This window comes from Stegostoma tigrinum, chromosome 1 (assembly GCF_030684315.1).
Source record: "Stegostoma tigrinum isolate sSteTig4 chromosome 1, sSteTig4.hap1, whole genome shotgun sequence".
NCBI classification, from domain to species: Eukaryota; Metazoa; Chordata; class Chondrichthyes; order Orectolobiformes; family Stegostomatidae; genus Stegostoma; species Stegostoma tigrinum.
Window position 1 is genome coordinate 64566978 of NC_081354.1, and position 24214 is coordinate 64591191.

Consider the following 24214-nt stretch of genomic DNA (forward strand, 5'->3'; position numbering starts at 1 on the left):
AGTACCACCTTTTACACAAGGCAGTCCCTTTCCTAGAGAGAAAATGATTCCAGCTTTCTCTTGATCTGATTCAGAAAATCTGTTTATGTCAGCTGACAACTGATGATAAAGGAGTCTCCATCAAGTTTCAAGTTGCAGTGCATTGTTTTATGTAATGTGTTACAGTCATCAGGTTAGTTTCATACGTTTTCTCTCAGTCTTCAGTAATAAGCAATTGCTTCTCTAATGTTACTTGACTGTGCATGGTTAGTTTCCAGCCAGTGACTCTTTTCACCCTTGGTCACTCTGCAACTCAGTGCCTCTCCTGACTGATCAACTGTCTCTTATTCCCAAGGAGATGATACAATGACTGGTGATGGAGGAGAGTACCTTAGACCAGAGGATTTGAAAGAACTCGGTGATGACTCTCTACCGAGCAGTCGATACCTGGACAATATGATGTATAGAGGAATAGGACGCCTTGGAGAACGCTCAGACAGGTACATTTCTAATCAGTTACTTATTTAAAATTCAGTAAATTCATTGGCTAAGAGAAATTCTAGACTGAAGCAATTATGGTCAAATGGCGATGAGATAAATTGAATGTGGACTGCCCTAAACTTGAGTTAAACAGAATTTTGAGACAGCTGAAGAGGCACCGCATAATCTTATTTGTCTACAAATGTGTTGTATGTCAAGAAATGCCAAATGTAAACAAGCTGATGCAGTAACTATGTGAAAAAAGGTTTCAATTTTTTTTTTCCTACCTTTCAAAGGCCTGACCTTGTATAGGAAAAGGCATTGAAAAATTACTGAGTGTCAGCTCTAGAAAAACACAGCAGTACTTTGCAGGTAGTGCACTGTCTTTGGACACGTCCGCCATGTCAATGCAATCAGACATGTTTTTGTGAAACAGGTTGAATTCCTGGAGCATCTGACCAAACTTTGCAGTTTTAGTTGGGGAAACAGGTGGGTGAGTGGGGAGGCACCCATCAGGCTCTTCATGGGTTTTCAGGGTAATCATTTCTTCCATCAATATGTTTTGTCCACTTTCTGATTCAGTCATCAAATAATTCTAGAGATCATCCAAGTAGCTTTATTAGAGTCATAGTCTATGGATAATGTTTTACATTTGCAAAACAATTTGGCTTCTTAGATTTACCTATCACACAAAGGGATGTCTTTTCCACATCAACCATGTTGGCGCAGACCATAGCAATGATGTGTTTCTTGTTTCACTTTCCACCATTACACATTTCATCGTTAAACAGTTAAATAAAGTAGTAAAACAGTCTGATTTCATCCACATTAGAAACATCATTTGGTGCTTATTTGTTCATAGCATAGATGAAACCAATTTGCAGTGATTGCTACAGGCCTGCCCATGATTCTGTGCACTGGCATGGCCTAATTCTGCTTCATTTGTTGGGAATGGCCAAATGACAAGGATGGACAAGTTTAGCTAATCTGGAGTTAGCGTGAGTTATCCAGATAGTAAAGCCGCAGACACCTATCAGAAAAGCTATTAATTCTTGTTAGTGGTTTGTGGGTCAAAGCCCCTGTTTTTCTCATAAATTTTTTACAAGATTCCAAGTGAAGTTTAGGAGTAGCCAAACTGCTAAAACGTCAAAGCTGCACCTCAGGAGAACCTAACTAATTTGGCAGAAATAAAGAGCTCTTTTGATAGGCATTTCATACATTCTCATGCCAACCACTGATTTTTATTTATAATCTCTGGAAGATTTGTGGGTATGGTATCTGTTTATTCTGGTTTTGTTATTGTGTATCTAGTTGCAATTAATAAACCATAATATTAACTTAGCTTGGATTAATTGAAAATTGCCTTGCCTAACTATAATCCTTGCCTCTGCATTTTACTAGAACTTTATTTAAAATAATGAAACCCTAATGTGGCACACTTCTAAGTTTGGTTTATTGATCACCTGGGAATTGCAAGCAGACGGATCTTGCTAATCGATTTGCAGAGTACCATGCCCATGTTTCTACAGGGCTGAATGAGAAAGTGTATACTAGATGGTAGCATACTCCACCACACAGGAAAAAAGATTAAAGTGTCTGATTTCCAGTCTGTACTTCATTGATGAGTCTCAGCTGGATGGTTCTTGTATGCATCAGTTGCTCTCAGTACACTTGAGAGAGAGAAAGGAAACATCAGTCAACCACACAACCAGAATCAAACCAACAGCAAAAAATGTGCATTTATGTCAGCACCTTTAATGTAATAACGAAACTCAAGGCATTTCAGGGACCTATTGTCAAATAAAATTTGATTCTAAATTATGTGAGAATGCATTAGGACAGTTCACTAATGCTTGGTCAGAAAAGGCATCACGATGAAAGCATTCTCGATTTGAATATGTGAATCTGAAGGTACAGCTGCCAGTAGTGAGCATCTAAATTCAGGGATGTGGATGAAGCTAATATTAGAGGAGCACATAGATCTTAACTGGTTGTGGCTCCACTGGAAATTTACACCTAGTGAGGATGATCTTCTATAGGGATTTAGAGTGAAGGGATATGTATTTGAAACAAGTTGTTGCAGGACTAGAAACCAATGTGAGTCAGCAGGTTCCAGGGAGACAGGTGAACAAGACCTCATGGAATTGGCCTGCTAGCAGAAAAGGTTATGGCAAGTTTAATTTTACATGAAGTGGGGATGCCACCCCGGAGAACATTGGAACGGTTAAGGCTCAATATAACAGTCATGGGAGAAAGTTACAGCAGCAGATAACAGAATCTTCTGGGCTCACAGGATGTGAAGAAGGAGCTTGGAGGGCTGGAAAATTAGGTGGACTGTCATTGAGACAAATACACAACACCTTCCTGCCACCACCCAAGTAAATGCCAGATAGAAGGGACAGAAGACATCACTCCCATTCTACCTCCACTTGAGAACTTTAAGTGATCAATTGACAACCCCTTAAGGGCCTGTTCCCAACTGGGCAGCCATGATCTTTGGATTTAGTGATCTCATAAACCTGGGTGATTGCTCGTTGGTAGAGTGTCTTTGATTTGCAACAATTTGCCATGATGGAGGGCATGTACAGAGGAGAGGAGTATAGCTGCTGACAGTCACACCACTGCTCTTGCTCTTGACTCAACCTCCCAACTTTGTCTGAAAATCCCTGCACCCTATCAACCCTACCATATCACTAAGAACACACCTTTGTCTCTGCTCATTGTGGCATCTTGGGAGCTCAGGGCTGCTGATTTTGCAACTTATCCAGTCCTCCTTGGAGGTGTTGCTGGGTCCTGAAGCTACCAGCCTCCAATTGGTCAGCATCGGCAGACGGCAGTAAGAGGAAAGCCAACAGGCTTTGCCGATCTGTTTGACAGGCTCAGGATGCAGTGGGTCATTAGACTATATACTCAGCTAACAAAGGAAATTATACCTCTGGTCATCATTGGAAATTGCTGCATCGTCGCAAATATGCAGTCTTGTTGTGGAAGCCAATATAGATCAGCCCAGGGACAAATGTCATGTTTGTTGTGAATAATTTTTTTAAAAATTTCACTTCATATACCTAAAGTAGTAGATATTCAAATCATTGGAAACTGGAATACAATGAATTTACTTGGATTTCAGGTTGCTCTCTGGCAGTCAGGAATATCTGTTGTCTGCACTCACTGCATAGAAATATACAAGTTCAGTTGCAAATAATGTTAGTTCTGCAGGAGTGGTGCATTTTTGAAAGATTTTATTGCACTGTGCCATTTGTGGATAACATGCAAGTGAAGGTCTTTACCTCTTACAAAAGTGATTAACCATAAATTACAGTGACAAAGTTGATCTGATGTATCAGACAACCTCATCATTATCTTTCCCAAAAGTCATGTTCGTACACAATCGGTGTACCAATAAATTTTCTCGTCGTTTCAGCCAAGATGTAACATACTGATAAAAACCGAAAGAACTGCAGTTTCTCTAAATCAGGAACAAAAACACAGTTGCTGGAAAAGGTCAGCAGGTCTGGCAGCTTCTGTCAGGGAAGAAACAGAGTTAACGTTTCGGGTTTTTAACACATGGTCATGAGAATTTAACACATGGTCATTCTTTGGGTGTGATTTGACTGACATTTCAAGTACACTGTGTTTGTGGCTCACTTTCGCTGTTTGATGGATAAGTAAACCTTCATTTTGATGGGTTATTTTTAGCAGTTTTAAAGGTTGACTTAAGCCCAGAAACCTGCTGTCATTATTGATACTGTAGATTTTGGTGTATGAGTCCCATTTTAAGAACTTCACGTAAAAGTTGGAGGGAGACCAGAGCAAATATGTAAGCAAAATTCTAAGATGTTCAAAAGTAATAGGGCAGTAAGTGTATGTAATAACTCAACAAGAAATGCAGCAGTTCCAAACTTCATTTCAGGGAATGATGGTGGTAAAGTATAAGAAGATAAGGATCATAATTCAATTACAGTTAACACTGCTATGGAAAAGGACAAAAGCAGACCAAGAGTAGAAGTGTTACATTGGAGGCAAACAAGATGTCCAAAGCCAAGGTCAAAAGTAAACAGGAAGAAATCAACTCCCCTCAGCCTCCTTGTTCCAAAGAAAATATGTACTCTAAGGTACTTTTGTTCCTCTATGCATATCAGTATTCCTGTAGGTTGTTCCCCTCCCCTTACATTACCTCGCAGTTCTCAAGATGTAATCCCATTTTTATCTGTGATGCCCGCTTCTTCAGTCCCTTGATATCTTCCTGGAGTCTACTGCTGTCTTCCGCACTATTATTTTGTATCATCTGCACATTTCTCAATTATGACCCCTATATTTAAATTTGAATGAAAACATTTCAAATACATCAAGGCACTGTGTACTGAACCCTGTGGAATCTACCGGAAGCAGCCATGTAGTCATTAAAGCGTCAGTTAACCATTAGCTTTTGCTTTCTGCTACTGAGTCACTTTTGGAACCGGCTTGTCATTTTCTTTGAATCTAACGGGCTTTTGCTTTTCTGACCAGTCTGCCATGTGAGACCTTTTCAAAACTCCTTCTAAACTACATGTGGAATAAATCAAATGCATTACCATCAATTGCCTTTTTATAATCTCCTCCAAGTATTAGTTTATATTTATCAGACTTGTCTCCCCTTGATAATCCATGCTGATTCTCCTTGTGTAATCTGTGGTTTTCCAAATGATTAATCAAATCGCTCAATGTTTTCCCCTTATCTGTCCACCACTGCAGTTAGACTGGCCTGTACTTATTCAGTCTATCAATTTCCTCTAGTTTTAAGTCACAGTACAATGTTAACTCCTCTTCAGTGTTTGACACCACTTCCATAGCCAAGGGGGATTGTACAGCGATGATCCATGACTCCAATATTTCTCTTACCAGTCTGGGATACATCTTATCTGAGCTTTGTAATTTATCTCCTTTCAAAACAGTGCCCTCTCACTATGTTTATGATATCTAATATTTCACATTCATCCTTCTTACAATGCCTGCATCTCTCTCCTTCCTTATTTCATAAGAACAGTGCTTCCTATCTCCTCAACCTTTTGGCTTTTCATGGGCTCCACTCTTACCTGAGTTATCCTCAGTATTTATAAAATGCCTTTGTTTTTTCCTGATTTTATCTGCCATTACAGTTTCATGAACTGGCTTTGCTCTCTTAATTGCACCGTAATTTTACCGCTGCAACTTGGATACACCTTTCGGCTTTCTGTAGTATTGAATATGGTGTCTTAAAAATCCTTCTTTTTTTGCCTTATCAGATCCTTAGCGTGCAAGAAGCACACTGTTTGAGGTTTTTTTTGTGAGCCTATTTTTTTTCTGACCCTTCGTTTCCAGCTCTTTGAATGCCTCAAACACTGATTTACCTTCAAGTGCCCTATCCAACAAGACGACGGACCAAAGCACTAGTAACTAGGATTAGGTTGGATAGTTCTGCTTTTCCTCAGCCAAATATCTCTCACCCGGCTCTGTTCTTGCAATTGAATCATGGGTACCCAGCTTTACTTCACCATTACCATTCTTAACTCCTCCACTACACAAAATTATTCAGATTGCTTGTACAGTGGTACTGCATGAGCAGAAATGACCTCTTGTTAAATATTGAGAAATGGATCCCATTGACTTTATTCTGTACTCCAAACTCCATTCCATAAATACCAACTCCATCCTTCTCTGTGGCAACTATTCACGGCCGAACTAGATTAATCGTTACCATTAGTGTCATATTTGACCCTCGGTCGAACCTCCAATTATGCTATTGACATCAAAGGCTCCAGACAGGTTTAGAAGGATAAAGAAGAATAGGTTATGTTTTTCACAGTCACAGACGATGTTATTTGTGATGTTGATAAAAGTCCATTCATTGCTGAGTGAATCATAGAAATTTACAGCATTAAAAGAGACCATATTTTCCATTGTTTCTGTTTAGGACGAGAAAAGCTATCTATGTCATCATTCAAATGATCTAGTGCTACCTCTGCACGTCGCCCACCTGTGCCTCTGCCTCAGCCTTAGGGCTGAGGGCTAGAGGGATACTTTTCATATAATTTTTTTCTCTTTATAAGTCTTGAGGCACAAGACTGGCCGTATACACAACCCAACTCTGTGTGTGGTTGCCTCCTCATTGTGTTTTCAAGGCCATGAGGCTGGTGCCCATTAAAACCCAACATCTTTTACCTGTTCCATACTCTCTCACCACCAAATGACAAGCACCCTCCCCCCACGAACGTCAACCGCTATGCTATGAATTATGTTTGCAGATTCTGGAATTTTCTGAATTCATGGGAGAGAAAGGCAGGCCTACTTTGTGTTTATTAAACACAGAGTTTCACCAAAGTAATATAGCTTTGAAGTATGTCTGTTTACCAGTTTCATTCCAACGATCTTATGACTTTTGAGCCCCAAGCTAAATGTTCCATTGCGTTGAAAGTGTTATTTTCTATCACATCCCAATAATTCTGCTCGTGAGAAGGAAACAAAACCCACAACTTGGAACAGATTTTTCTAGTTCTATTTGTCTTTGCAATGTATTCTTGTAAATTTAGTCAATTTCTGTCCATCTGTCTGTGGCAAACTGCATTCTGCATTTGATTTAAACTATGATTCCTCTACCCCAGCGCACCACCCACTGAGCTGAATATCTTTCACAAATTTCAACCATAAATTTCACTTCATACCGTCTTGAGTTTAAAATTTTCATTGTTGTTTTCAAATTCCCCTATGACCTCGTCCATCAATATTTGTTATATCTTAATACCTTCCTCCATCACAGTGCTTCAAGATATCTTGCTCAAGTGTTGGCAGGACAGATTGAAAGAAAATTAAAGGAATCCTTTGGTATCCTCATCAATACTTAACTCACAAACACCAAAAATAATTTATCTGATCACTAATTTGATTGCTTTTGTGTCCCTTATGTAAATGGCTGTTGCAGCTATCTACACAACCACTGAAATGTCTGCATTTCAAAAGTAATTTTATGGCTGGGCAGCATTTTGGGACATCGTAAGTATGCACAATACAAAAATATGAATGCAGGTTTTTCCAATAATTTTGGGGGAGTGGTGTAAATGGGAAGCCAAGCTGTTTATCACTGGTAGAGATAAAAATGTGATGGCAAAGTTGTATCAGAGATAATGGGAACTGCAGATGCTGGAGAATCCAAGATAATAAAGTGTGAAGCTGGATGACAAAAGCTGACGTTTCGGGCCTAGACCCTTCTTCAGCGAGGGGCATAGGGTGAGGGTTCTGGAATAAATAGGGAGAGAGGGGGAGGTGGACCGAAGATGGAGAGAAAAGAACATAGGTGGAGAGGAGAGTATAGGTGGGGAGGTAGGGAGGGGATAGGTCAGTCCGGGGAAGACGGACAGGTCAAGGAGGTGGGATGTGGTTAGTAGGTAGGAAATGGAGGTGTGGCTTGAGGTGGGAGGAAGGGATGGGTGAGAGGAAGAACAGGTTAGGGAGGCAGAGACAGGTTGGACTGGTTTTGGGATGCAGTGGGGGAAGGGGATGAGCTGGGCTGGTTGTGTGATGCAGTGGGGGAAGGGGACGAACTGGGCTGGTTTTGGGATGCGGTGGGGGAAGGGGAGATTTTGAAGCTGGTGAAGTCCACATTGCAGCCCAATGGTATCAATGTGGACTTCACCAGTTTCAAAATCTCCCCTTCCCCCACCGCATCCCAAAACCAGCCCAGTTCGTCCCCTCCCCCCACTGCATCACACAACCAGCCCAGCTCATCCCCTTCCCCCACTGCATCCCAAAACCAGTCCAACCTGTCTCTGCCTCCCTAACCTGTTCTTCCTCTCACCCATCCCTTCCTCCCACCTCAAGCCGCACCTCCATTTCCTACCTACTAACCTCATCCCACCTCCTTGACCTGTCCGTCTTCCCTGGACTGACCTATCCCCTCCCTACCTCCCCACCTATACTCTCCTCTCCACCTATCTTCTTTACTCTCCATCTTCGGTCCACCTCCCCCTCTCTCCCTATTTATTCCAGAACCCTCTCCCCATCCCCCTCTCTGAAGAAGGGTCTAGGCCCGAAACGTCAGCTTTTGTGCTCCTGAGATGCTGCTTGGCCTGCTGGGTTCATCCAACTTCACACTTTATTATCTTATGATGGCAAAATTGGTCCATTTTACTTAGTGATATTGATAGACATTGGGAGGACGTCACTAGTTTGACTAGCAACAGACAGACCTGAAGAAAAATCGTTGGTCCAGAACTCAAAATATGTAATTGTTGAAAGGAATATTGGACATCTGGCTACAGTAAATTGGTGAAAGAGTATAGCTTGACATTTGGCAAGGAGCCAAGCTGCATGTAAAATTATGAGGCAATGAATATTGCTTTTTCGTGTTACTAACCAAGTCTTTAATGAATTATTCAACTCAATGTTGTTTCGACTGTGTATACTATGTATGTATGGCATCACAATATCAGTGAAATGTTCTTTTTCTGGCATGATACCATGAGTTTCATTAGAGAAGAAAAAATAAGTCCATGTTCTCCTAATCCTTCTAATTGTCGTGGTAAATGTGGGGGGAAAAATGACTTGTATGATAAATTAGAAGTTTATTTTCCCCTCTGTTAACATTGTTGTTCTGTATTCATCTGCATGTGTGAGTTTTGCCATTGTTCTGTCATTCTCCCTTCATTGTTGCTGTTTTCCCTCTCCTTTTTCATATGCTTCCACACAGTGGTGTAAACAGGTAGGTGGTCCTTGACACGAGAGTAGTGTCACAGTGCTGTGACAGTGTCTGTCATCCACTTTTACCACTCTGGTAAATCTGCTTGGGGTTGGGGCTTGAGCCAGTCACCTTGCATCCTGAAACTGCTTTCATGGCTGCATCGCTTGTTTTCCTACATTCACTGCTAAGCTGCTCACATCAGGCTAGGTCTACAAGACCACAATAATGCTAAAACAGCTACCATTACTACCTTTCTTTTTCTTGTGACTGCTGGCCTGAGATTCAGCAGCCTGGATTATTCAGCTGGAATCTACCACTGATTGACTAAATGGGGGTGGGAGGGGGGGGGAGGCGAGTCGAAGCTTGATTATGATTTTATATTTTTCTTCCTCTGCCAGTGGGTTGCTGGGTGTATATTTTTAGGAATACAGTCTTGCTGCAGAGACACAATTTGTTTCCCTCTTCCAGGTATTTGTTGTGAAAAAATTGTAAATGTGATTTTCTTTGCATCTTGCTAGCAGTCACATCTATTTTACTGTTTACTGTGATCACCTATTTTAATGTTTGTGCTATTACTGCTGTCTCTGTACTGCCTGCCTGTTTTCAGGATTAGACAATGCTTTGTACTGTGATTAAAAGAAATTATGAATGTTATTTTGTAGACATTGACATTTTATGCATTTTACTAAGGCTTTAATAACATATGAAAATGATTACATTATTATTTTTAATTCATTATGACCTTTTGTCATGTCACATAGACTATATACCGAAACCAACCACGTAGGTTTTGTTGCTCTGACTTATTTAGCTGCCATATTAAGGTAATGCAGAACTCTGGGAGAAATGCTTCCGTTCTTTTTCCTTACATCTTCATCGCTGAACTTGCTATCCTTAGGCTTGAAAGAGAAATGCATATGTTTAACCCTTCAAGAGCTCATTTGTACTTGAGTCACTCAGGGTAAATGTCGCGTGAAAGTATCACTAGCAATCTCAACCTGAGTGTTGAGATGATTTTAAAAAAAATCAGAAAGAGAAATAAAAGAAAAAAAAGTTGTTGCTCAATGGCAAATTATTAGTGTAGTTTAATTATTATGAACATCTTGACTTGTAATGTATTTTTCTCTGTATTGAGTCTGGTGTAAGCTGATACCTTGAATATGGTGTTCAAAACCTTATTCAATGCATAAATGCTTACTATAAGAAGAAATACTTAATAATGTGATTTTGACAAAAATTTGAGGGAGCTGCACAGTGTCAAAAATCACAAGAAAAATCCAGTATGTGTTGCTATGGTAAGTAAAATTAAGATGCTAAGTAAAAATGAAAATGAAAGAACTAGGAGTGCTGAAAATCAGAAAGCAAACAAACACACACATTGCTGAAAAAGACTCAGCATGTTTGGCAGCATCTGTGGAGAGAAATCAATATTAATACTTCAGGTCTAGTGACCCTTCAGAAAAATTAAGATGCAGTTTGCCACAAGGATTTCTTGGGGTAAGACAGTATAAGGGAGTTCTTGGGGTCTCTCCTGACTCAGACCTTTCTTACTGGCATCTTTATCAAATTCAGTCAAATTTGGAGAAGAAAATTGCTAGCTAGTTATTTAGTTTCTTTTTAAGAATTTTCTCACTGACAGTTACTTGCAGTGGTATCACTTATGGCACCTTAAATTGAAGTGAAGAATTTTATTTCAAATTGGCTTGAGAGTTAGTCAGTTGCCCTTACCCAGGGATCCTCCTATGTTCCATTCCCTACAGCTGGTATGATTTCCTGGGATGTACTCTCGTTACATACTCTTGTTTACTTTTGTCAGATAAATGGGACCACCCTTGTAGGTGACTTCACCCACTAGCAGGAATACTAGCAACTCCATAAATAAGGAAATTAGTTTCTATAAAACAAAGATTTAGATGTAAATCTCCTGAAACTAATATTTTTCTATCAGACTGAAGTATGCTTTCTGTCAAAAATCCTTTCTCCAAATTTACCCATTTCAAAAACTTGTTATGTCTAGTCAGGTTTCTTTGTGTTTGAGATGACAATTCCATGTCTCCTGAGAAAGCATTCTTCCTTTGTGCATTTCAAGAATGTATTACTTGCAGAAATGTTCTAATATGCAAGAGTAGACACTGATTGATGTCTGACAAATAATTGTGTGCTAGCCAGAACAATGTAACTTGACTAATCAAAACACCAACTTATCATCAATGTCTTCACCATAAGTGATTTGTTAATCACAGTTTACCAAAACATAAACCTACTGTAAAATTGTAAACTCTCAGTAATGTACCAGTACCCAACCGCAATGCTTCCCTGTACTGTTGGAATGAAGATAAGTCCAAACATAAGAAATGCAATTTATATAATTTTGTGGAAGGTAATCCGGCAAAGCCGGTCACCTGTCCATCGGAGAACATGCTGCAATTTTGTTCCCTTTATTTCAGCCACCACCCGGAACATTAGAAAGAAAGTTGCCCTTGAGATATTTTTGCATTGCTCTGGAATAATACAGCATTATCATAAGGATGTTGAGACATTAGTTGAAGTGATAAACAGGACATTATTAGAACAAAGAGGTTTACCTTGTTGGAAAGACTGAAAAGCTTGGGCTTTTTTTTCTCTGGGAAGTGGAAGGATGGGGGATCATTTGCCTCTTAAATATTCTGAAATTATTTGATGAAAATGTCTCCACTGTGGGGAATCCAAATCTAGATGGCATAAATAAAGAAAATTAATTAATATATCCACCAAGAATTCATCTTTTTACCCAAGTGTGGTAAGAATATGGAATTATACGACGAGCACTTGAAATGAATAAGAGAAATGCACTTAATGAAAAGCTGATAAGTCTGTGAGGGGGAGAATGCATAAAATACCATGCTGGGTTAAGCAGAATAGAATAGATCAAGGCTAATATGAAACATAGATATCAACATTGGCAAATTGAGCTGCATATTTTGTTTCTGTGCTGAGAATTCTGCATATTTTGTGCAATAATGGTTCGTAAAACTGCCATACAGTTATAAGGGACCAGATTTCTTATCTGAGGCAGCAATTACAATCTCAATTAAACAACATGCAATGAATAGGCAACCAAAAGAAAGCAAAAAGAAAGTGAGAATTTAAAAGGAGTGCAAAAATCAAAGGAGTTTTGAACATTGAACACAAGGCAGACACTGAGAGAGATAGTAGGAACTGCCAGTGCTGGAGTCTGAGATAACCAGGTGCGGAGCTGGATGAACATTGCAGGTCAGGCAGCATCAGAGGAAGAAGCGTCCAGACCCGAAACATCAACTGTCCTGCTCCCCTGATGCTGCCAGACACTCAGAGAGGCTGTTCCAGAGCGTACAGGCGTAGTTGCAGTTCTAGAGGATAAAATAGGTACATAAGAATCTTTGAGAATGGGAAAAATGGTTATTGGCCCAATAAGTTTGTTCCTTTTTGATAAATTGCAAACTCAAATGTCTTCTTTCTCATACTAGCACTCAATTCTCCTTCCCTCTAAAAACAGAAAAAAAAGTGGTTTGAATTCTTTACCAGCTTCAGTGATCAATGCTGCCGTCGTATTAAGCAAACCTCCTATTGTTAAGTTGGAACTGGTCTGCTGTACTTCCCATTTCTTTCTTTTATTGCCTTTCACTTGCATCACCTGAGGGTGGAAGCCCTTGCCATTATGAGCAATCCAACTTGAACAACTTTGTAAATTCCTGATTTTAATATCTGCTCATAGTTGACTTCTTTCTGATGTGACTCAAGTATGTGATCTTGGAGGGTAGAAGGTGATTATAACAGCACTTCTAAATATCTGCTTATCATATACTAGCAGCTTCTGCAGGCCTTTTGGTACACAGCACAGTCACATAATTAATATAAATCATATGTGACTGACTAGCACTTGCCTCGATGTATCTTCCAGGGGTTTCTACAGAAAGATTAACATTTATGTTGGTGAACAAATTTGCATAAAGCCAACAGCAAGTTTGCTCAACACCACTCTGGAATCTTTGGAGTTAATTTCTAATTCTTTAATTGCATGTTGTTTACTGAAAAGACATATCCTTTAAAGTCTTCTGATTCTCTTAGATCAGGCATGGTTTGAATAATTAAAGTGTGAGCTTTTTCAAGTGGATGAGGTGCTATCTACTTCTGTCAAATGCAATTTGATTTCTTCATGTCAGATAATACAGGTCAGGAAATATTCCAGTTTTTAGTTATTTTCCTATATAATTTAGGGTATTTTAAATAATTAAAATTGAAATAAAAGCAAAATAAACCATAATTTTCTACAACATCTCATATTTGTTTATTTAGCAGAGTGGCTCACAATTTATTGTTCCTTCATTTTAAATCCGCTAGCTGTTTTGTGGGGACTGTTTCTATTTTGACTGCTCCCAGGAGTTAGAAATTGACCATTTTGTCCCTTGAACTCAGTGAATGCTGCCAGTGTTCCTGCTTTATTTTCTTTTTATTAAATCCTAGTCCCCTGGAAGTTGCATAATATGCTAATAGCATGCTTTCTTCACTCTCCTGCCCATCCTATCCCATCACATCGTCACTTTGCTCCTGCATTTCCATGGCAACTGAACAACCCATCAGCCTACGATCCTTCAGTTCAGACAGGTCCAACACACCAAGCCATGGCCCATACCAGAGGGACAGTGCCATGATTGAAGAATTAATCACAGCTACAAGTAGCCAGGTATGTAACATTGCAGCTCGGGTACAGCCTGAATAGTACTTGTGTTGTTTCAGTGTGTTCTTATGCCTTGAAATGCCTCAGGGAATTTTTAAACGACATACAATATTTTCACTAATTAAAAGGAATTTTCTTTGCTGTACATCTAATGAGTTCTACCGTTTTTGTTTATTTGAAAATTAGTCTTGAATCTTCTGTTTGCACTTTCTCCTCCGTAAAGTTTGAAAGCTAAGGAATGTTGTAGCACTTTGGATGTTTTGCTTTACCTTTCAAATTTAGTGCTAAGTGGTTTTTATTGGTAAGCATTCTAATATTATTTAGAATGGGAAGTTATATGCAACCATAAACAATTTAATTGACTTTGTAATGAAGGATCTTCAAATACTCTTATTTTTCAGCAAGTGCATTGATTCTAACTTTATGTAGACAGTCTAATCAGAGGTTATGCAAAAATATTGATGCATTAACTCTAAGGTAATTTTGCTCTGAAACTGCAGGTAGCTCTGGCCAAGGGCCCTGACAAGGACTCCTCATATCGCTTAAGTTGGGAAGGAGACAACTTGGACAATGTGGCTCTTTCGTCGAGTCCAGTCCATTCAGGGTGAGACATATATTTATATCTTGCAAGTAAACTTAAGCAGGAGCAGCGCATGTATTTGTGGAAGAGCTGGGAAAATAGCATGTATTACGCTGCATTCACTGAGAATGTCCATGATCTTTCATTTTGCACTCCGGCTTTAACTGAGAAAGTGACTATTATGAAAACATAAGTTGCAACCTGTATATCATTTATAAGAAATGTCATTTTAACATATTTTCCAGGCCTGGCAATATTTTCACTGACTTTTTTTTTCGTGAACTGTAAACAGCTTATTTGAAAGATATTTTGATTTTGTGGATGATTGTCAGACCTAGAAGGAGGGTTCCTCATTTGTATGGAGCAAGCAGATGGAAAGTAACACTTGCCTTCATATTTGTCCTTTTAGGAGGCCCCCCTGAAAGAGAGAGTTCAGTTCTCTCTGTATACCAATGCACAATTTACCATGCACCATATCATCCTATTTAGGATACTTTAGAGCATATATTACTTTGACTAATTCAGTTTTCTCTCTTTGGGAAGTGACTGATAAGTTTGAAGTTGGTGAGATCTGAGACGCTAGAACTCTTTCTGGGTGTAAATGTTACAATTTAAAAGTTAGTTTCAAATTTGTTTTTGAAATTAAAAGAAATTTTTAATAGGAAAATCTGTTGCTGCTCGTTAAAAATGGTTGTTTTTGATTTTGAAATGCGTAGCTACAGAATTCCTATCCGAGATTTCAACAAGTGACCCAGCACAGAAATGTACCAAATTCCTACAGCCCACACTGTTCAACCAGCCAGACAAAGACTTTCTGTCAGTGTACAAAACAATTTTAAGTAGCAGTGCTAAGAGTTCAGGATATCAAACTTAATGTTTAAAAAGTAACATTTAAAGGAATAGTAGATGGTGACTCACTAAGTTTTCTTAAAACTGTTCTAAGCATGGCTTCAAAGCAATTGCATTTTCAGCAGAGAACTTGATACAGCATGAATCTGAATTAATATGTTTAGCCCTATTAACAAGGGATAGAAGATAATTATTGAAAAATCCAATGCAGTATAAGCCATTTAAGTCTACTTTAGGAGAAGGAAAACTGATTTGCCCTAATTCATTGCTGTGAACTGGCCTGCTGGCTTTGTATCCATCTAATTGGATAAACCACTGAGGCAAGACAACTGCAATTAGTTTCTAATAGAATTTTAATCACAAAACATCATTGGAAAATTGGTATATTTCAGCTGACTAGGGTACCATCTGTTTGAAATGCCAATTAGTTGGGTAACTTACTGAGTGGGAGGTACGAGACTGAGCATCCAACAATGAGAATCCACATTTTTACAGCTATTCAATCAGAACTGAGAGTTATAGCTGATAGATTTGTTGATTTAGCTTCCGTGATTGGTGTTATTGTTCTCCGTCTCCTGACATTTCAGTCAGCTGTGAAACTCAGCTGTTCTACCAAAACTCAAACACAGCTGAAAAATTAAGATTTGGTCCTGGGTACCAGTGGAATAGTGAAATCTCAAAATTGAATTTGATGCAGTAATCAATAATAGAAACCATTGAATTGAGGATTCACAGCTCCAATAGTCACTGACAATTGGTTGATTTAGATAAGTTTGTTACAATTGCAATATCCCTGTTAAATGGCTTTTACTGTATTTTTAGATAAGTTTATAGAATGCCATAATGATCGACTACCTGTGAAATTGTCATAGTTGCTATCTCAGCGTATATTTAATGTTCCCTTCCCCATTTATTGATCTTTTTTAAATCCCCCATTGCTGCCTCCCACCTTTGTATCTTATCCTTCAGCTACTGGAGCAAGATGGTGCAAGACATAGGAACCTTACAGCCAGCAGGGTGAGAAGATTTTTATCCTATCTGTCTGGATTGGAGCTGGACTCGTGGTTGGGTGGGAAGGGATTTTAAGTCCACCCATCTGTTGGTTTCTGAGGAGGTGGGCTCTGGTTTACTTACCCACCAGATTGTAAAGGATGCTTCTAGACAGGCAACTAAGGCCGGAAAGGTTCTACTTTTTATATGGCTTTTGCTTTTTCTGATGTCCTTGATTCCCTGCAATAATTTTACCTTGGCTTGAGTGGAGAAGCCCCATGGTTTTGACATCAGCTGATGAGATTTGGGAAACTGAAGAATCCCTCTTTCTTTTCTATAGGGCCTTGAGCATAATATGCCTCCAGACAATGTAGGGAAAGTTTAGATCTCCCTTCAGTTAAACTCACCTGCTTTTAACTATTACATCACTTCTGAAATGCTTTTTTGAGAGTGCTTGAAGCTTGCTTCACATTACTTCCCTCTAGATACAGGCAGGAAGTTGACTGACAACATGATAATACAATGATTATAATCATCATCACCTCCAACTGGAGTAGACAACTGGAAAACAAGCTCAGAACAGGTAAAAGACCTCCCAGGTCCCAGAGGTCAGTGTCTTCCTGAACCCTGTGCTGAGGTAGATGAACAATGCATCATGTTCTAAATGAAAATGTTGATTCCTTGTCATTTCAGACGTCTGTGTTCTTGTTAGTAGCTGACATTATAATTTGAAATTAATCTGTCTTCGTAACTGGTGACCTGTACTCAAGGACTGAAATAACTTTGTTACCATCTTTCATTACTACAAATATTTGTCATTAGCAATTACATGCAATAAATCTGCCCACACTTAACCTTCGTAATTCATACAGCAGGAATCAATTTAAGGCAGTGTGGTCAACACTACCTCCAATGGCAAAGCTATTGGGCTGAAGCTTACAAAAGTTGGCTGGCATTTTCACCAAGCATCATAGAGGGTCTCTGTCTGAGAGGCCTAGCGAATTTGCTTGTGCTGTTATTTCAAACTTACCTTGTTAGTGTCCTACCACAATTCTATGATGCCTGTCTCATCCAGTGCTAGCTCAGCAGTCCCACCACTTGCCACCACTACCAGGATATCTTAACATCGCCCAATCAGCAACTCACCCCTTCTTGAGCAGAGAATCTTGACCATGACTGTCCAAGCTACCAACACTTCTGAGCTGATAGCAAAGGCTTTAGTTGACATTATTGTGCTGGAACCGAACCTCACCAACAATGCGGGGTGTTTCCCTTGATTTCTCCACTTCCTTCAGGCTTTCAGACATTTGCTTGCAGCACACTTAATGTGTTATCTGAGTAAGCGCTGAGTAGGTGGGAGATCGAGGCAGCGAGTTGACCCCTGAACTAATGATTGATGAACAGCTTGATATGTTGCCTGGTTTTATGTCTGCACTGAATGAAAGTACGGCAGTATTGTGAAGCTTTAAACTGAGGTAGAAGAGACAGAATACAAAAAAAAGACAAGATCAGACAAAGCAGAGATGCTGTAAGCATCTAGGTAGATGCTAACTGTGTGAGGCTTTGGCATGCAGCCCAGAGATGCAGCCTGGTCCAGTCTGTTCCTTGCAGAGCATTCCAATCCTACTTATGTGGTGTGCTTCATAGTGCAGCATTGAAATGGTGATGTACACTTTGGAGCAGCAATATGAAGGTGTAGAGAGTTTAGCACATTATCAAATGTGTGGTCTGTGTGGCCAGTACCCTGGAACATGCCTGAAACATTGGTGCAAAGTGAAGTGCCCAAGATTGAGGTCCAGAAGAGCAAGCAACAATCTAGAGTTGCCAGGTACCCATTCTGCTTCGGATGTCAGGCATTTTCGGCATCTGATTTCTATCTATCCCATGATATGATACCAAAGGGACTAGGCCCAAAACATCAGCTTTCCTGCTCCTATGATGATGCTTGGTCTGCTGTGTTCATCCAGCTCTACACCTTGTTATCTGCATATTACTGAGGTGAGATTCACTGTTACTAAGGGTGATGACAACAGTAATTGGCATCTCACTGTTCTGTAGCAAGAATCTCAACTTGCTATCCAGAATTCTTGTTGGAAAGTGCACTAACTGTTCGCAATGTTGGGATAGGCTTCACTTGACTTCTCACGTGATTCTTTCAGATTTCTTGCCAAGATCCATGTTGTTCAGATCCCTGTAAGATTCTACTCATTACATTTCCTTGACACAGTAATTGACATTTCAAACTAATCAAAATAATTTTTCCAGAATGGTACTTCCAGCTCATCAATCTATTTTATTTCTTCCGTTACAAAAAGCTAGACTCTCTCAAGGAGAAAACAATTTAAGAAAAGTATCCAAGTTCAGATTAGTGAAGTTAATAAAATTAGAAAAATGACCTGAATCCTACCAAAATTGCAAAGGAACGGTGAGATCCCTATTATTGCTGTCATCACCCTTATTAACAGTGAATTTCCACAAGGCCTTGAAATTTCTCAAGCGATCTTTCTCAATTCGCCTTAGCAAGTACGCACCACATTCCCATGATGGCCTGACTTTTGTCCTCTTCTCCCACCTGCTGTAGGCAGATGTACGCACTACTGCCATGATATCCTAGGATGCCTGGTGCTAGTGTCATCTTTCAAGTCCAACTGTATACTCAGTCAAATGTTGGCCATTCTCCATGGGTGAAGTTGGTGTGCAAGCACAAACCAATGCTTCTCAAGGCACAACTTACTCTTCATTACACATATGAATGCACATTTTTACTACTTTTGCTATTTAAGACTGAAGCTACACAATTTATCTTCTCTTAGCTTTATCCCATCTTCCAATGCTAAGTGAGTGGGACCCACTCTCCAGTGTGGGACCATCACACTGGAATGTTTCAAACATTTAATATTTCAAGCAGTTGAAAGTGTTCGCTTTTATTCAGTAACAGCAAAAGTGAACAAAAACCAATTCAAAGCTGTGTTTGCTTCTGGGAACAGCACGAACTGCTGGGCTTTGACTGCAAATTTGAGTGATCGCTGCACCCAGCTGTCAGCTACTGGAACTGGGTGTCATTTCAGTCTCATCTGGCTTGGTGTGTTTGCTGCTATGTTTTACTGTGTACAAGATGAAGTTCTTCCTGTTCAATATCATCATCACCCTACTCCAAACACTACTGCTGTCCCAGCTCATCAAAGTCCATGACATTCCACCACAGAATTATGCAAAGCAGAACAAGAGCATTTATATGGAGTTTTTCAAAGGAGCAGATACCCAGAAGGCACAATCCACCGTTACGTCTGCGACAGACCACAAGAAGACACACACACACGTCAGAGACATATCAGACCCCTAGGTATCAGGGTAGCTCACAAACCAACAACCATCATGCTACAGCTACTGTCAAACGTAAAGGATCCCTATACTCTCAACCAATAAAACTAATGCAATATACAAAATACCGTGCAAGGACTGTGAGAAACATTACATAGGCCAAACTGGAAGAGAACTGACAATAAAGGATACACGAACACCAACTGGCCACCAAGAGACACTACCAATTCTCACTGGTCTCAATACATATGGACAAAGATGGACATGAATTTGACTGAGATAACACATTCGCAATAGCACAAGCCAAACAGGGACATGCCAGGGAATTCCCTGGAGTTCCATCAATAAACACATTGAACCGGACACGATATACGAACACCGAAAAACAGAATTGGAAGTAATGCCAACCTCCCCAGCAAACTGAGGCATATAAATAACAGACAGGACAGAACACCAGTGCTTCACTGGAGGCGCACTGACGATGTTACTTAGCAGAGTGACAAAACGTCTGCAATCAAATACACCAGCTCAGCGAGCAAGCGTACAGCCTCATCCACAACCCAAGCTACAAATCTTCTCAAAAACTTTGTAGATGATGCTTCTTCATGTCACACACGCTAGCCAGCCCATCATTTCTTAGCCAACACAGATTCCCCACACCTATTGGAATTATGTCTAGCTCTCGACATTATCTCCTGGGCCCTGAGCCCACAGTAGAGTACTGTCCAGAATCATGCTATAATGACCCTCTACAATGTTCCACACAATTTTTCTTGCTGCTGTTCAGACCTCTGAGGTCTTGATGGCTTCTCCAGGACCATGCCAAACAATTTGCGTGGAGCTTACTAGAAGTACTGAGAGATGTTGGTGACTGGTGTCTAAGATGGAAGTCTGGATGAGCAACCAGTGAGCTGAAGCCACCAGGTTACCAACTTCTTTTTCATGAGGTTGTCTGCTTGCTTGCTGAGCTGGCTAGTCATTCAGTGTGGCCTCTGATGAAGTGATGTTCTACTCCACTTGGTACTTATATGACTTGGTTTGTTAAGTTGGTTTATGTCATTTCCGGTTCTGTTCTGCATGGGTTTGTGTATGGGGTCTTATTCCATGTGATTGTTGATTGCATTGTGGGTTGGAAACCAGGCCTCCAGGAATTCCCGTGTATGTCTGTGGTTGGATTGAGCTAGGATAGCCACGTCGTCCCAGTTAAATTGATGGCCTTCATTGTCTGAGTGCACTGAGATGAGGAAAAGTTTGTTGTGTCGTTTTGCTGCTGGCTGGTCTTTGTGTATCCTGATGGTTAGTTTCCTTCCTGTCTGGCCGATTGTAATGTTTGTTGCAGTCATTGCAAGGTATTTTGTAAACTGCATTGATCCTACATGTCGTGGGTATGGGGTCTTTGGTCCTTGAGAATGTTCATCGTAGGGTGGTTCATCAACAGTGTTTTCACCGGGACCAAATTATGAGAGAAGAAGAAGACAGCAAATTGAATGACCAATGGTGAGTTCCAGACCACAGTATATAGGTAACTCGCACTGACCAAATCCTCAATTTCTACAGCAATCACCCCAACTTCCAAGAACAAAACTGTGCTAAGACACTGTTTAAATGGGCCACAATTCGCTGTTATATGTCAGAACTGTGCAGGAAGGAGGAAGAGCACCTTTACAAGGCCTTTGCTAACAATGGATATCCCAACAACTTCATCCATGGGTGCCTATTAGATAGACAATGCCGAGTGTACACCCCAATACACTGGCCACACTACTCTACATCAGGAACATATCAGAACTGACAAGGAGACTCCTCCAACCACTAGGAATCATGGTAGCACACAAACCCACAGCCACTCTATTACAAATACAAGGACCAAAAACCCCATAACCATGACATGCAGGATCAACATAATTTATAAAATATCTTGCAATGACTGCAAAAAACATTACATAGCTAGACCAGAAGGAAACTAGCCATCAAGATACACGAACACTAGCTAGCAGCAAAACAACACAACAAACTTTGCCTTACTTCTGTGCACTCAGACAGTGAAGGCCATCAATTTAACTGGGACAATGTGACCATCCTAGCTCAAGCCAACCACAGACACAGAGGAATTCCTAGAGACCTGGTTTTCAACCCATAATGCAATCAACAATCGTAAGGAATAAGACCCCATATACAAGCTCATGCAGAGCAGACCCGGAAATGACACAACCCAACTTAACAGATCGGATCATATAAATACCAAGTGGAGTAGAACAATATTGTTTTGCCGGAGGTTGCACTGATAATGTTACCTAGCATGGTGATGAAACAACTGTACGATAACCAGCTAGATCATCCACAACCCGAGCTACAAATCTTCGTATGAACCTTAAATCTCTTGTATGTTGGGAATTGTCTAGTTTCTGATGAGCGGGGGAAGAAAGGGAGATTATGTGTCAGTGAGGTGAGTTTGGGCCATAAGATGTTAATGCATGCTAATGAGTTCACGTAGTCCTTTTGCTGCTTATTAGTGAGAATCACATATCACCATTCACCATTTGGCTGGAAATGGAACTTTTTGCCTTTTGTGGTCGAGCAGCTCATTGGTAGCTATCTCATGTGAATTCCTTCACCTTGTCATTAAATCCCATGTCATTCAGTGCCTGGGAAGATTCCACCCTTACTTTCACTGATAGAGATAGTCTAATTCTGAATTAGATGTTTAAGATTTGTGTTTGGCATTGTTGTGATGATCCATTTCTACAAATAGTAGTTCTCTTGTCTGTGTGGATTGATCTTTTATTATGGACTTATTACTCTTTTGGTTGAGCAATTACTACTCCTTTCAAAAGAAAGAAAAGCAAGTTCTACTGATTCAAGTTAGTTTTCCAAACCATGCCCCACTATCAGTAACATAGAAAGCCTTCCAACCATATGGGAATGTTTTTGGATCATTTTTTAAAAGCCAGTTCTCACAGCAGAATTCCAGCAAGTGCTCAGTTGGATAACAGGTAGGTTATTTACCTAGATGGACGGTCAACTCTATCCCCCTGCCCTTGATGTCGATCTGAGGGGTTTGGCAGGAAAGTAAGACATACTACTAAAGCAGGATGCATATGTGACTGCTTTGACATTTTACCCAGGGCCCAAGTGGGGACATCATTGCAGTTTTGCTGCAAGACCTTATTAGGTCAACAGCCAGTGGAAATGTTGAAGAGGCACTCCAAGTGAGTTGTGAAATATCTTTTGTGACCGGGGGAGCAGCAGTGTTCCTTTGGAATGTCAAAGGAAACTGCAGCCTCCTTTGCATCAGACCTTTTCCCTTTTCTCTCATAAGACCTTTATGAATCCCTGTTTTACCACAGAAGCTGGTGGGCAGCCAAGAGCAACTTCATCTGCTGCAACAGGTTCGCTCAGTTTCCTGGCAGTGTACTGCAGTAGTTCAACTATCTAGCTTCTTTCATATTTGACCTTGTGCTAGGTTTCTAATTCCTTGCTTTTCCTGCATATTCTGTTTCAGCTATTCTTCTCCAGTCCCTGAAAGCGAATCAAGGTGAAGATTTGCATCATGACTTTGTGTGGTTTTATTTACTTTCTTGTGCTTTTGCACCCCTCCTTTAACCTCGGGTCAAATGCCTTGGTGCACTCTTGCCTTGCATGTTTTCATTAACTTGACCACCAAAAACGGATGCAGGTTTTAAAATTGTAGTTTTGTTTTTCAGACTGGTGTTTTTGTTTTTGTGGACTAATGGAAATTTACACTAAAATGTTTGTTCTGTCTTTAAGAGTCAATGAAAGAGCATGACACACATCCTTTCAATGACCATTCTGAATAAACAACTTTGTCTATTTTTACACAGCTGCAGTAACAGTACAAGTGTTTTTCAAAAGCCAGTGTTATTCTACAGCTATAATTTTATTGTGAAAGGGCATCAATGATACTGAGCACTGAAGTGTTTGTTCTTTTTTACTCAACTGACACTTTGATGAATGAGAGGGCTATAACTGACATTATTACTGACATTATTACTGGTGCACTATGAACATTTTCATGCGTACTCCCTTTGTTGATGTAAAGCTGTTTATGTAAAGAATTCATGAGGTGAGAATCACATTGTTTGGAATTTTTTCCAAGTAATGGTAACGGGAATCTTTTGACATATTCAAAGAAGTAATTCTGAGTATAGTATTATACAAATAAGTAATCAGACCAGGATAATAATAATAAAAATAATATAAATGTTTCATTCATATTATGCACTGAAATTGCAGTAATTCAATTAAAATGGCGTAGGGGAGGAATAGTAACTTGATTTGATGAAGTGTCATCTCTGGACTTCTGTAAAGTCACTTTATAATGGGAACAAATCATTGATTGGAATTATACTTATTATGCAATGAAATAATAATATTTGTTCAAATTTCAAGCATCTGCAGTATTTTGCCATGTTTTTAAAAATTATTCTTTTTGTTTCCTCTCGTTTGAATATCCTCTTAACAATATTAACACTTTGCCTTTTTGAATCTTGTTTTCTCGTTTGTGACAACTAACTAAAATGCTCTATGTAGTAACATTTAATCTTTTTTGGGAGGAAAACTTACTTGCCTGCTTGATACTGATAAAATATGACAGTTTCAGCTTTGGACA

At 39.8% G+C, this 24214-nt stretch overlaps 1 protein-coding gene across 7 annotated transcripts in view; it reads left to right on the top strand.

The window, feature by feature from the left end:
* The window catches only part of ank2b (ankyrin 2b, neuronal), a 794414-nt gene that overhangs the window by 667667 nt on the left and 102533 nt on the right, over positions 1-24214 (top strand). For 6 of the 7 annotated variants that reach the window (XM_059645900.1, XM_059645896.1, XM_059645912.1 and 3 more), the window contains 3 exons: positions 335-479; positions 13748-13850; positions 14345-14448. In XM_059645900.1, coding sequence (XP_059501883.1) covers positions 335-479; positions 13748-13850; positions 14345-14448 — 352 coding nt within the window. Of the gene's footprint in view, positions 1-334; positions 480-9157; positions 9170-9909; positions 9973-13747; positions 13851-14344; positions 14449-16242; positions 16291-23086; positions 23120-24214 lie in introns of all 7 variants that reach the window. The other variant, XM_059645894.1, reaches the window with a different exon arrangement.